This window comes from Thunnus thynnus, chromosome 24 (genome assembly GCF_963924715.1).
Source record: "Thunnus thynnus chromosome 24, fThuThy2.1, whole genome shotgun sequence".
Taxonomy (NCBI): domain Eukaryota; kingdom Metazoa; phylum Chordata; class Actinopteri; order Scombriformes; family Scombridae; genus Thunnus; species Thunnus thynnus.
Genome location: NC_089540.1, coordinates 1162485 through 1178200, shown reverse-complemented (window position 1 = coordinate 1178200; position 15716 = coordinate 1162485). Strand labels below are relative to the sequence as shown.

Sequence of the window (15716 nt, the reverse complement as noted above, 5' to 3'; positions counted from 1 at the left end):
TAAACACAGGATTGCATGCCGCAGTTGTGTTCTTCTGCGTAGGGAACGTTCCTGTTCTTGCTCTTGGAGCATGTGTCATGCAGCAAGCACACAAGTTATAGTGCTACTGGACATTCTTCAATCGTTCTGATCCTTGTAGAGAGTAAAAATTTGGTCAAGCATTATCTGACACTTATGCACTGATCTGCACTGGGTTGCACCAGCTATGTATAGGCTGGCATGAGCCATTTCGCATGATGGCACATTGTGGTAGGCTAGATCAATATTGAAGTATCATATCAATAAATTAGGTCTCTACTGCATTACTGTGTTGCAAAATGGCATGCAGTTAATGAAAAAAATATTCTGTGTGGCAGAAAAACTGCTGAGTTCCGTGACATTTTATGGTTTATACTTACCATACGGGCAAGTGTAACTATTTAGTTGTTACTCAGAGTCATGTTGTAACTTATCTCCATGATGCAACTGCCTTCTGATCTGTGCAGGCTCTTTTGTAATTTACCACTGGCTCTAATGACATTTTGATATCTTGATAATGCCATAGCACAGATTCACCGTAAACAGTAAGCTTTACGCCATATTAAGTGAGTGATAATGGTGGTGGTGGTGATGCTTTTGGGGGGAAGGGGTGGGTTAGGGGGCTGATATACTGCCCCCCTCAGGTGGCCAAGTCTTACACATTGCACCTTTAATGAGTTGACAAGATTCAGCTGGCATTACAGCTGACAGGTTGTGAGCACACCTAATTGGATTCAGCAGCTGAACTGCTGAATCACAGGGAATGAACTAAATGAATTTGCTCATCTCAGTGACAGAGTAAATGGCATAACAAGACTAAAGACCTTTTTTCATTGCCATCAAGGAGCAGGTATCAGTGTGGCAAAATATGATCAGTGACTTGATAAAAATATAAACACAAGTAATTGTGTCTAAATAGACTCGAGAAGGGGGTGCAGGTGGAGGTATGGTGGCTACTGTTTGTGTCAGTGTGAAGATGAATGTAATGAAATACGCTGGCCGCTTTATGCAGCAGATCCAGCTGGGCCCCAGTCATCAGAAATGGATGTTGCTTTACATGACACAGGAAAGGACCTCATTTCTCTAAAAACTTCTATTTCCAAATTTCCTCTAGCCTCAGATCTTTTCCTTGTGTCTGTCCTTGCACTCCTAGCGGGAGGGACTAAGACAAAAGGAAAAGACTAAGACACAAGGAATGAACAGGGCAAAACAATATCTGTTGGGCCCCTAGAGCAAGCGCACAAGCGACTGCCAATGGCCAAGCCAGCTACTTCCGGTTAAGACTTGCGACTAACTTGAATGGGGATAAAACCAGTCAATCGTGTGGCTCTTCTAGACTTTCAAAATGTGCTCAGACCAAATGGATCAAATTCTGATGGTGAGACAAGTAATTTCGTCGGGGTTGTGACACTCAAAAAAATGTGTCTGTTGATTTACAGACTCTTCTACTCTTTCGCAATGAAAGTCTATGGTAAAAAGTCTTTTTGGGCCAGTATGCATCATGTGACATTGTAATTACACGGTTTGGCCACTATGTTACATTGGTTTCACAGCTCAGCACTTTTCCTGACTCCATCTGCTTTAATCCACCGGTACACAACTTGGTTACTATGTTGAAGTGGCAGCTTCATGTGGAGATTAGCTACAGTACATCTTTCTGTTAGTACTAACTGTTGCTGTGATTCAATATCCTAACGTTAGCAGGGTGACTGCTACAAAGCAAATTAAATGTTACAGTTAGTGCTACTATGCCTCTGGTAAATAAAACAAAGTTACACAAACTATCTCTCATAAACAGATTTTTGTCACAGCAACCACAGATAGCGTTTGCATTTATTGCCAGATGTATTTTAAATGTTTTCATTTATTTATCAGCCCCTCTGTGATTTACAATTGTTCGTTAGCTCGTTGGCTCGCCAATATGTAACTTACATCATTATCAACAGAGCAAAGATACATATTAGCAGCATCAGACTGTATTTTCAGCGGTGTGTGAGGATGATGTGGATTGAAATGTTAGTGGGACGCATTACATGTGCAGGTGAGACTCTTACCTGCTGTTAATCAGTCTGTGTAATCCTAGCTGTTAGCAGCTAACGCTAACGCACATTAATTGTTAATGAGATCAGCCATAACCACGGCGAGGGTCCTACTGTGTCACAACAGTAGAACCAAAAGTAAAGTCACTTCACATGACACATTCTGATGACATGTTTCCTTTCCTCTCTGTCAAGGTCTCGTGTCAAAGTCTGTTCCCCTTCAAATAACACTTCCTCCCTCTAGAATAATGCAGTATCCTCAATGCTCAGATATCAACAGAATTAAATGCACCAGCCATTTAATTTAGAATTTCAGTTTATATTGTGTTTATATGCTGCATATTCATACATTTACTTTTAGTCAACTTAATCAAACTCAGTTGGGAAATCCAGAGTGAGGTGGGGTGAATGAAGGGCTTTATCTGTCGCTGTTTCAACTGACAAGCAGTTATTGGTCAGGACTGGTTGCAACATAACAGACTTTCCAGCAGTGATGGAAAACAGGAACCTACATATTCACTGCATGACCTTCCTGTTCAATTCACTTTCCATTGATGTATCCATAATTTCACAGTTGAATTACATTTTTAATGACCAAACAAAAGCAGTGTTGGAATATCACTAAATACATTTACTTCAATGCCATACTAAAGTATGATTTTTCTTTTCTTAAAGATCACATATACAGTACACACATATTAAGACATATAATATAATGCATGTCTGATACAGTTTTTCCACAAAAAAGTATAATTACCACATTAAAATCCTTAAAATGGTGTCTACTCCTTCTCCCTCATTCAAATTCCAGAATCTATGAATATGCAAATGTTGTTTATTTTAAAACTTTAACTGCTGGACACAAGATGTCTCCTACTTCATTGTAAAGTCCATTCTCAGTGTACACTATGTGCACTGGAGGCTTCAAGTTTCCACATTACATTTGTGTAAGTTGAATATTGGACCACGACTGGCTCCAAACTAGTTGCTCATAGGGCCCACCTCTCAAAATCAGACTTTCATTGAGCACAGAGAAAATTTCCACTGTCAGAAGATGAATGTGAAAACTGTCTTCTAGTGTCAAACACTGCATGTACATTTAATTTACATACAATTAACTTCAATAAATGCTCAAACAGAGTTCATGGAATTATTTCTATGGACATTAGGAAGCTTCAGATCTTCATCTCAGTCTCAATTGCACTGGTCAGTGGCACATGTGAAGACTTGACAGTTGGGGGCGGACTTCAAAATAAAGGCGTCCGATTGCTTCATGCACCTCTTGAAATATGAGTACCCTGCAGTGGAGGGAAGAACAATATGAAATTGCTGTGTAATACTTTTCACATGATAAATATTCCACTTTTAAACATTACTGCAAACAATACTAACAGGTCACAAAGACATTAAACTAGTAGTTGGTTTCATTTTTATGGCAGATTTTTTAATAGAATGCACAACTGTATTTAATGTGAAAACCTCATAACTCCCATTATGGGATTTTTCATGTTTTCACATCATTTTAAAGTTCAACACTTTATTTGTTGTGTTTCACCTATGAACACATTTAAAGCTCATTATTTAACAGATAGTGTTTCACTTGTCATTCCATACACAAACAGAAATGTAAAAATTGCATTTTGTGGGAGATTAGTGCTGCTTTCCCCCTGTTTCCAGTCTTTATGCTAAGCTAGGCTAAACCTAACCTGACTCTAGCTCTGCACTTAAAGGTTAAATATGTAAGAACTGGCCACCAGGTCCAAACAAATAAGGGGCAGGATAGCTGACAGTGTCGGTGCAACTTTCCAAATAGGCATTATTTGGATAAACTGACCACATATTGGGAATCTACATGATTACTAACTTAATAAAGTGACATTTTGACAGTCCTACAGCAACAAGTACAGCAGCTGTCAGCCTGGCTCCCCTCCGCCATGCAGGTCAGGGCAGCGCTACTCCTTCTTCTTCCTCTCATGTTGGACTGAAGGCAGACTGGACGCTACAGTGACTCACTATTGCCCCTGACTCAGACTGGCAATACATATAAGTCTTTGATATAAGGTCAAAACTGTTATTTCTTCATATTCTATTGATAATTTTAGTTAATTTGGAAATGTTTTAAACTAAAATGCTGGCCAATTTTTACACATTATACCTTTAATATACATGAGATTGACATCTATCTTCTAATCCCCCTCTCAGAAAGAAACGAAAAAGAATATTTCCCATGTTGAACTATTCCTTTAATAATTACACACTTCTCCATAGATGACAAAATGTTTTGTCAATCAAATAGAAGGTAATTTGTCTAAGTTCCTGAAAAGTCAACATTTTGATATTTTGATTTACAAGGTTTTCCCCTGACCGCAGTGATTTTCAGGTTGGAACCCTCCATTGGCTTGAACAGTCTGTACTTACTGGGGTATGTAAAGATAACAGAAGCGCAGACTTCATCACTTCTCTGGCAGGTTTCTACTTTGTTAATGCACGTACCACCAGGTGAATATGGAACACAGCGGTTGCACTTCAGAGCCTCTGCTGGAAAAGAAATACCACTGTTCAGTTGCTAAGCATTTAGATGACCATGCCACACTAAGAGCCTGATTTATGAAGCTTTTGGTAATCAAATTACACTGAAGGCCAAAACATTTTGTGTTCCTGATCGGTATCAGACTTTTACCTGAAAGATGTCAGCATTGACTTTTCAACATCCTAACACTTAAATCCCCTATGTCTATGTTTCTGTACAAGCAACCTCTTGTGAATAATGATCATCATCTTTCCATAACCTTAACCAAATTAAATCTTTAAGGACAGGTTCACAATTTTTCAAGTCTATCTTAAAACAGTCACGAGCCCAACACTGAAACATGTTTTTCTTGCTGTAATCATTCCTCCTGTTCATACTGACCATTAGAGGATCCCTTCAAAATGCACTCACAGTGTAAGTGATGGGGGACAAAATCCACAGTCCTAGCATTTAAAAGTTTATCTGAAGCTAATATGAAGCTTCAGCGTCCAAATGAGTCAAATCAAGTAGATATTTTTCAACGTTACAGTCTTTTTAGTGCCAAAGTCCCTCTTTTTGTTACTATACTTCCACCACAGCTCAACAGGGAAACTCTGTCCGAGGAAACACAAAGAGGGAATTTAATGCTAAAAAGACTGTAAATGTGGCAGCTGACTGCTGAAGCCTCATATAAGCTTCACATCAACTTTTAAATGTATGCATTTTTGCTCAAAATGACTGTGTGCATACACTGTGGATTTTGGTCCCCATCACTTACATTGAAAACACATTTGAAGGGGATCTTTAAATAGCCACAGGAGGAATGATTACAGTGAGGAAAACCTCCTTCACTGTTCATATGGACACCTGACTGTTGTTTTAGGACACTTGAAAAATTGTGAACATATCCTTTAACCACAGCAATGGCAAATCAGAAAACACATCTTTGTGACATGCAACGGTTTGTAAGATACTGATGTGTTACTGCTGATTGGTTGTTTTGGTAGCTCAGAATTTTGTACAACCCTATATGTAAATTCATTAGAATGATAGGGGAAAATAATCCAAAAGAAGTCCCAACAGAAGACTTACCACTGCTGATGCAGATGACCAGGATCAGGATGGCAACAGCAAACTGCATGGATTTCATTTTGTCTCTTGTTAGACAATTATTCACTATTTAAGACACTGTGGAGATGAAGAACATGCTGTCTATAGAATGTCAAGGAGCATATATTATGAATCCAAACTGTTAAACTGATAACTGATTTAACTGGTGATGATTTGACACAAGTCTGGATTTTTCACTTCTTCAAAACCAGCCTAGAGTTTATTAGCCTAGCGTTATTCATAGCTAGTTTCATCATTACTAAGACTTTTCAAGATGAACAAACACAAACTCATTTTAGCTACAGATGACATCTTTCACTTTAGACCCAAATAATAAATAAATATGGTCAATCAATCTTTTGTGAGTTTTACTGTGAGCAATAACAGCTTGAACTGGAACCATCTGCACCAGAAAAAACTATTTAACCATAACAAGTTATGAAAGATTTGTCTTGTCGTACATTGCACTTGGGTTGTCACAGTTAATTAACAATCAAATCGATTCATTTGTAGTCCATTTCATAAGATTTTTCTCTTTTAGAGTCTTTAATCTACTTTAAAAGCTGTTTAGGCAGGTTTCAATAAATATATTAGAATAGCATTCAGTCAGTCATACAGTAGGAGCACTGGCCATGATTTCATCTCTCTATTTGTGTTGCCTTCATTTCAGAAGACATTAACAAATCAATCCTGTTTAAGAACCAAGTTAAATGGATGAGAATTAACAAGATCATTGTAGCAGCCAGGATAAGTTAAGCCACATCATCATGGCTGTGTCACTTATGTTCGCTGTAGTCACACTTTGCTAGTGTGATCCTCTTGCACAACAATATTATCTTCCTACTTAGCAAAGCCAGTCTTACCCTCCCCTACATAAAAAAACAACCCACAATCTTCCACTCACAGTCCACTTTCTGTCCTCGCTTCTTTCATTTTCTCTGTTTCTTCTTAAAATATCTCTACTATCCCCTTCTCTTGTTTACAGTTCATACTCCCCTGCTACTCCTACTTTAACAGCTTTGCAAGCAGTAACTGTTCCACAGAAAATACACTTTTCTGAAGGAACAAATAATAACAAATGAAGTACTATGAAATACTCAACCTGCTTGTTTCCTTTGGGATCCGCCAAGCTCTACTGGCAGAAAGTGTTCTGGCAGATTCATTTATAGCCTGGTTACTTTGACTGCATCTCAGTCTTATTGTTGAGTAATAAATATTGGAAATCCCATTTTTACCACACCCAGCTAGGTTTCCACATCCTTGTTTGTGCTACCACTGGTTGCGCAAGAGTCTGCACAAAGGCAAACAGTACAATGACTGTGAAACTTAAAGACAGAATTTCATCCAAACAAACTTTCCCAGTGCCTGTCAACACCCTGAGGGATCCTGGATCAAGTGTACTGTAATGCCCCTCACTCATGTACCTGTAATATAATAAATAGTGCATTTAGAAGCCCTGTACACCCACACAGGTGTTTTCAATTTATCTGGCTGTTTAGCTTACACTCTGCTCTCTGAAATAAAATATAAACCAGGGAAAAACAGGCCCCCAGGTTGCCACACAAATCACACTATACTCTCCTTACTAAATAATACCTAGTAACTATAATACACTCCACTTTGTGTAATTACTCTCACTGCCAGAAGGGGGAGACAAAAGTCCTGCACTCCAGCTTTAAAACACTTACCTAGTGCTCCAAACTGTGGGACTTTTCAGTTAAATATTATTGCAGAACTAACAACTTAAATACTTGATTATTTTAAGTCAATTCAATTTTATTTGTATAGCCAAATATCACAAATCACAAATTAGCCTTAAGGGGCTTTACAGTCTGTACAGCAATACAACATCCTCTTGCCATAGACCCTCAATTCAAATAAGGGAAAACTCCCCCCCCCCCCCAAAAAAAAACTTTAATGAATAAAAAATGGAAGTCCTGAAGATGCTAAAAAGGTGGCTATACTGGAAAAAGGGCCTCCAATCTTGACACACACCTCCTGAAATATGTGTAAGCTGCAGAAAAGAACAATAAGAGAATACTGTGAAACACTCAATACATACACAATCTCACAGTCTGTTAAATGACACAGTAGATATGATACAGGCTGCTTATTGCACTTATTGAATTGTGTAACACATGTAATTATATAATGGTATATATTAAAACTGTAGTTCTAAAATTACTTACATAAAAAATGAATAGCAAATTTAATTCTTCATGTGAAAACCTCATATCTCTTACTTTGAATTTTTTTCATCTCAACTTATAAGGCCTTTTTCAAAGCCCTTTGCCGTTCAACTTAAACAGTTGAACAGTAACAGGAGTTCATCTGCAAAACAGCATCCAAAAGAAAACACAGCAGTATGTAAATTCTGCAATGCAATGCTTATGCTACTGAGATGGCTGGTACCATGTCAAACTTTTATCGGCACTTAAAAAGGTAAAGAAAAGTAAGCTAAGTGTAAGAGATGCTAGCAAAGCAAGCAAGCTAACGTTAGCAATCTCCCTCTGTGACAAAACCTTTCAGAAATCTCTTAGGTGGATGGTAAAACAGAGAATAAAGATGGTTACATTGATTTCAGCTCTATATTGTTTATATTTATTTGCTCACAAAAAACAAAGGAAAATTCCCACACATAAAACTCACCTTTGCAATGCCTTTTGTTTATTTTATCAAGACATTTCTCAGGGTACACTTATACATACACACATAGATATGACAGTAAAAGAGGTGAATAACAGGAATCTTCATTGGTTTTTTGTGGGTGTTTCATGGGAATGTAGATCTTTCAGATCAATTTGAGGAGTGCCTATGGTTTGCATGTTCCACATTGCTGGCTGTAAATTTTTATTCTGAACAACCTATGATTACATTTACCTGACAAACCCTCGTGGTCATGTGAAGAATGGATTTCCTCTCTAAGAGGAAAAGGAGCAAGTTGCATGATGCCTGTACAGACTGCCTGATGTTGGCATAAACACAGTTGTACTGAATTTACAGGAAGTATTAAGGAACACCAAGCCACAGAGATCAGTGCTTCTCTGACAGGTTTCTGTTGTTGTGCTGCAGCCACCAAGACCAGACGGAGGAACACAGTATTTACAAGTCAGAGCCTCCACTGGAAAACAAACATACTGTTCAGTAGGCACATGTTCAGACTATATATTCTCTATGTTAGCTACACTACTACCAATTGTATAAACTAAAATTGTTTACACATAAATGGGAGAGATCAGTCACAATGGAACTAAATCATATCTACCATATGGAAAAAGGAAACTGGCTGACTGTCCATACTGTTTAAGTTGCAACAAACTAAGTTCAGGAGGGCATTTTTAGATTTCAGCTATGGAGAATTTTAGAGCAAAATTACTCCTGCTGATGCAGATAATCAGGAGGATGACAGCAAATTGTGAGATATTCATGTTTTGTTTCTTTTTGGAGAACTGATTGCTGTTTTAGACACTGTGAAGATGAAAACAAATGTCATTTGCTCAACAAGTCCCTTTAATCTAAACAACAAAATAGCTTGTCTATCTACGGCCTTATTAAACAACCCACATTACCATTACAAAAATGACTGATAGTAGTGTTTTCTGACCTGCCACCTCTGATTGTTTGGTGAAGTTTAGGCAACAGAACCTACTTGGTTAAGGTTAGAGAAAGATGGCAATCATGTTAAAAGAAACCGATGCTGACTGATGGTAGGAGATGGAAAATAAACAGTGGCGTCCCATGCTTTGCTGACTCAAGTATCAATCCAAACGTTGAAAGAGGTTTTGTGGCACTGTTACAACATCATGCAACTTGCTCCTTTTCCTCTTAGAGAGGAAATTCATTCTTCACATGACCACAAGGGGTCGCTTGTCAGGTAAATGTAATCATAGGTTGTTTTGAGCATCTGAATAAATGACTTATGCTATAATTTTTCTCGTGAGGACAGGTTTCTTCCTACACTTTACACTCCTCCTACTGCTCCTTCTTTTACAACTTGGCAAGCCGTAACTTTCTGTTCTCAGCAAATACATGAATTTTCTCCAGAAAGAGAATTTATTTAAGAATATATATTGCCATAACTGCTGATCCTCCTTTTCCCCTTCTTCCTCTAGCTCCAGCAGTTAATATCCTTTCCATGCATTCTATCTATTCTATCCTCTCACCAGCAGCCCTCACCAGACAGTTTTATGGCCTCAGCGATCAACCATTTTCCCATTAGTCTCCCATATTTCCCTCAGCCAGTACTCTTGCTTTGCCAGTTCATTTTTGTAACATTCCAACTGCTTGACTTCCTGCCTCTTTACACTCCTGTCTTCCTGAGCCCTTTTGGTACTGTGCCTTTCAGCTGATTTCCTGTTACCTGCAATTTGACAATGTTTTTACTGATCTACCTTTGCCCTCATGTCTGCAGTTGGGTTCAAACTCTGAGCTCATAAAGTCATAAAGTATATGATAGCAGTAATACTTACCTGCTTGTGTTTCCTTTAGGCTAAATAAAGCTCCACTGGCAGAAAGTGTTCTTGCAGAACATAGCCATGTAACTGTAACTGTATCTCAATCTGATTGCTGAGTAGCAAACAACTGAAATCCAATGTTAACAGAGCCAATTAGGTTGCAACTTCCATGTGTAAGTGCTACCATGAATTTGAAACTGAGATTTGCATTCAAACATTCTATCCTGGTGCAGGCCTAGACAATCAGGCAGAATATGTCATAGCCTGGTTACAATAACTGTATGTTTGAGTTTTGAGTAGTAAACAATAGAAATTTACAGCCAGCAAGGTTCTATCATCTTTGTTTATCTGCTAGTAATGGCTGCCCAGGAGACTGTACAAAGGCAAACAATGTCTTTGAAACTGAAGCATTGAATTGTATCAAAACCAACTGATGCATGTCTAGATAATCATGTATCTTTCCTCCTTAATTTACAGCACAGGAAGGTTCAGCTCTTCCTGCATTATGTTGATAACGTGATTCTTGTTGAGTTTCCACTGTTCTTGTTGCTGTACAAAGCGTTCTGTAAAAGTGTGCTTGCTTTAATAGAAACATAATGTGATAGACTAGTTTATTATGCTTGGAAAAAATACAGCTGAACAAAGATCCATGCTTCAAGTTTTTATTGTGCCTGTAACATGCAGCATCTTTAGTCCAGGTGGACTCTTATTTGTTGCAGCTGTCCCAGGTGCAGCAGTTGACCTGCAGACCCTGAGTGATTCCCAGCTTCAGGCACTCAATCATCTTGAAGCAGGACTTGTGGAAGGTGTTCACTGCAGAAAGAGATTAGGACAATTAATGATTTTTTTGTATGTATATGCTTGTTAGGTTGTTTCTTTGGCCCAAAAGGTGGAATGCATAAAACATCTCCTAGAGGAGGTCACAGCATACTGAGTTTGAAACATGAGCTTTAATTGGGATTTTCTGTTCATTAGTTTGAAATGGAGACACAAGGGGGCTTTTTGTTATTTTCTGTTATTTATATCCTGTTATGATGTTGGATATCTATGTTAAACATGGTCAAAGTTCCAAAACCTTAGGTTAATGTATGTAGAAATGCCCATTGCAAGTCAAAAGCCAGGGCTTCAACCTGCTCTGAATGCTTTGTTCATTTTTTCTACCTTGTTGACAAGCTGACGTCGGTTCGTCCATTGCGTAGTCTCAGTTACTAAGGTTGTTGCTAAGGTTTTTCCATGTGTTGTTTGTGTTGTCCACTCTCATATTTTGGGTCAGATTTTAGCTCGAACATGTACGGATGAATTTGAGGAGTTGACATTTTGAGTAAAGAACAAGAAAAAGTAGTGAAATCCCACATAGTTTGTTTCATGGTTTGTTGATGTAACTTCCCAAGCCACCAAAAGCTGGCCAATCAGAACAGAGTGGGCTCATATGAAGGAGGGTGTTAAAGAGACATGAGCTAAAACTGCCTGTTTCAGTTAGAGGCTGAACTGAGAGGCTCATATCATGTATCAGCTTTTAAGGAGGACAAACCCACAAGTGATATGTGAAAACTGTGAAATGAAATGAGATTGTAATGCTAGTTGTTTTGCCTTTTTACTTGACTGGTTATGATTGTAAAGGGGCTGGTCCTAACCTAGGTGAGGATGATAGTAGGACCACAGTACTCACCAGCAGGGGCTGGGTAGGTGATTTTGGCACAGGCGTCCATCTCCGGAGGACAGGTCACGGTTGTCTCCACACAGGTTGTACTGTCAGGAGTCTCATGGACACAGTTCTGACACAGCAGGGCCTCACCTAGCATACATGGAGACAAACAGGACTTGGATCATATTGCTTTCATAAAATCCAATGATGTGGAATCAATTCAAATTTGAATATTCAAGTTCAAATACATTAAGATTAAAATCAGATGCTCGAGCGCACACTTGATTTGTAAGGACAGTATTTACCGTAGGTGACGGCCACCAGGAGCAGGAGAGCAAAAGCAAAGACCTTCATTTTCTCTTTTTCCTCTTCAGTCTGCAGGAGAAATAAATAGAATGAATGAATGAAGTCACATCTTGAGACTAACCATCCAAAGTCCATCAGTAGTATTTTATTTATTTTATGTATATATTCATAGTCAACAGTGTGAAAGCCACTTACCAACTAAACCTGAGCAGGTTGCTGTGTACTTCTCCTTTGCCTCCTCACTGCTTTTATACCATTTGATCTGCCTGGCACATCACTGATAAAGGTAACAGCTGTGGGAAAAGACCCATATTGCAGAACTTTCTGTACCCAGTACCGATATGTCAAACATGGGAAATGGAAAATGTTCAAGTACAATTTACGTCTTTCCCAATGAAATTCATCTGGGGAAAAAAGTTTTTAATAAGTGTCATTTTTAATAAATGTCTAAACTAAAAACTTCTCCGTAGTATTATAGTGCTTAATGTTACTGTATAATATAAGTTGCCAGTTAATCAGGTTTATTATTTTTACTACCTACATTTGAACATAACATGTTGCTCCTCCCAAAACAAAAGCCAAAAATAAAGACATATTCTGATACAGTTATAACATACAGTACCAGTCAAAAGTGTTTAGGCACACCTTCCCATCACCTATGAGACATTTTCATCCATAACAACTGTTCTCTACAAAAAAAACTGTCCTCTAGTAAAGAAAGTAGTAAAACAGAAATTTGCTGAGAAGCTGTGGCTAACTATGGGAATACAAAATACATACAAGACTTTTTAAAGAAAAGAAGCAATGACATTATTAAAAACTGAACTGGAAAAACAGGATACCCAACCTATTTCCTGACAAAGAATAAGACAAGTATTAATGATATGGAATTACTTGCAGATGAATTTAATGATTAATGATTATTTTGTCAGTGTTGGCCCTGCTTTGGCTAAGGAAATTGTAAAGACTAGTAGTAGAGATGAAACGTAAAATTATTTATGTAAATAAATCCATGTTTGTAAAGGAAACAGATGAAAAACAAATTATTGACATTATTAAAACACTTAAGAATAAGAAATCTACAGACTGGAATGGAATTGATATGTCCATTCTTAAAAATATTATTTAGTGTGTGGTGTGTTTCTAAGCAAAATGAATACAGCTGCAGTCATAACTATATATAAGGCTGGCTATAAGGCTCTCTAAAATACTGGAAATATTCTATAAAAGACTAGAAGACTTTAGCACAAAACATAATCTACTGTGTGAACAGCAATATGAGTTTAGATCTAATAGGACAACTTTGTTTGCACTCATGGAATTTGTGGAGGAAATATCAACTGCAATAGAAAATAAGGATCTGGATCTCAAAAAAACATTTGATACAGTTGACCATGACTTATTATTGAAGAAATTACAAAGACATGGAATTAAAGGGGTAGTACTTTCTTGGTTAAGCAGTTACCTTGAGAACAGGTACCAACAAACCTACTCCTTATTAAATGAAAGGCTCTAAAATCTGAGGATTTGTTTGACTTTAAAACGGTTCAAATGGTGTACAAAGTCAAAATCAATTAGTACCTGAAAGTATTCAAAAGTTTTATCAAATGAGAGAAAGTCAACATGACTTGAGAGGAATTTGTATGTTCAAAAAACAATTAGCGAGGACTAATGCCTCAGCCTACAGCTGTTTTCCAGACTGCAGAAAAAAAAACTTAAAGTTGGGTTACTGTGCTGTTTTGACCTGCTCTATTTAAGTATCTGTCTCTTTTTGTATGTGTGTTTTTATGTATATATTTAAAAAGGGAAAAAAAGAAGAAGAATTTGTATATGCAGACCCGTAAATATTCTAATTCTCTCAAACCAAGTGATAGATAAACTTCAAAATGCCCACCGATAGCTGGCACTGCTAGTGTGTTGTGTTGGCATTTAGATTAGAACAGTGTCAGCAGTGTTTGTTCCCATGAATCAACCTACGGTAAAATGAGAGTGACTGAGCTGAGTCAATAAATGAGTGAAGAAAAACAAGAAGTGTAATATTCCATTCTTTTTATTTTCAGCATATTCTGGCCTTGTTGTAGCTAAACAGTTCAGCCTGGAACACAGATCACTGCTTACAGTATGTATGTGCTTGTTTCTGTATTGAACTGTTATAGTGACTGTTCTGTCTATAGACTTTTTTCCAGAAAATTAAAAAGCCAAATGTGATGTCACTGTTTCTAATACTGCTTACTAGTACTGCCATTACAAACTAATTCATCTCTAGTTAGTTAACCCCCCCCCTCAAAAAATCAATAATAATAATATAGCTTATATAATAAGTCACTGTTATAATATTGATTAATATTGATTTCCTTACTGAAAACCATGAGACATTATAGGTCATGTCCTCTGTATTCTGTCTGTGAATTTCACATTCTACAATTTAAGTGTGACACATGGTGGGTATTTTATAAGCTGATCTGCATACATACATACATACATACATATATACATATATATACATATACATATACATATACACACACACACACACACACACACACACACACACACACACACACACATATATATATATATATATATATATATATATATACATAGTGGACTACTTTAGGAAGAAATTAAGGATTCAGCACCCAGAATCTTTAATTCAGCAGTTAGACCTTCATGTTGGGACATAAAGGTATTAACAGAACAAAGAAATGTTCTGTTGAGGGTGAGTTAGGAGGGGTTAGCTTATGACCTCAGTATTTTTTGAAATCCTGGCTAAGGCCCTGCATCACGTTAAAAAAATGATTTCACATGAACTTTGTTTTATCAGGAACTTAATTCACATGCAATAATATATGAGAAAAAAACAAGTGATAAACTTGTATAGGAACATGTTCTTCAGACATTTCACATATGTAAACATGAATTTCACATGAATATTTTTATTTATCTAGGTATGTATTTGTTGTTATTATGTGTTATTTACATGAGCATTTACATAAATGAGAAGTAAACAGATATGATAAAATTCTGCCCTATTCAGCTGAAAGAATCCAATTCAATTCCCAAGTATTACCCAAATTCAAGAATGTACATTTCCTGACTTTTCCTGTATTTAATACATGTGTTAAAATGCAATTATTGAAGAATTTCAATTACTGTGTTTATTATACTTGTGGTAAGAAGTGGGGAATGTTACATGCTGCTATATGGCTTATTCATTAATTCCTCTAGTCAAAGCTAATAAGACTGAGGTTGTCATCACATCACAAAACAAACATATTGTCAGTGACACAGTGCAGCAGTCTACTGAGTCATCGACACCCATCAAGGCTGTGAATGCAGCAGGTGCACATCAGGTCAGCAGGTACATGGATTACACATTAAATCTTAGCTAAGAGTCCAGATGATTCACAGTTAGGGTTAGGGTACTAACAGGCGCGAGGAAGGATGCATGTACCAGTCATGTAGCTTTGGAGTTCCAGTTAAAAAGATAAGAAGCAGATTGTTAGTGAATTAGACATGTATGTAGGCTGCACATAGCAAGTCTGAGAGAAGTTAAAGGAAGTTTCCTGAGTCAGTGAGACCAGCTGAGTTAATAAGGATCCAATCAACTCACTGTTAAATTGAAACAATCCAGT

General features: G+C 37.4%; 2 protein-coding genes across 3 annotated transcripts in view; one reads left to right on the top strand and one right to left on the bottom strand.

Annotated features, from left to right (window-relative positions):
- The window catches only part of ddx4 (DEAD (Asp-Glu-Ala-Asp) box polypeptide 4), a 198065-nt gene that overhangs the window by 5349 nt on the left and 177000 nt on the right, over positions 1–15716 (top strand). The gene's annotated exons all lie outside the window — the stretch shown is intronic.
- Positions 10779–12152, bottom strand: LOC137177277 (CD59B glycoprotein-like). The gene is made up of 3 exons (XM_067583464.1): positions 12081–12152; positions 11800–11925; positions 10779–10943 (listed from the first exon to the last, which is right to left on the bottom strand). Exons 1-3 carry the CDS (start codon positions 12127–12129, stop codon positions 10837–10839), a joined length of 282 nt encoding a protein of 93 aa, XP_067439565.1. The 5' UTR covers positions 12130–12152; the 3' UTR covers positions 10779–10836.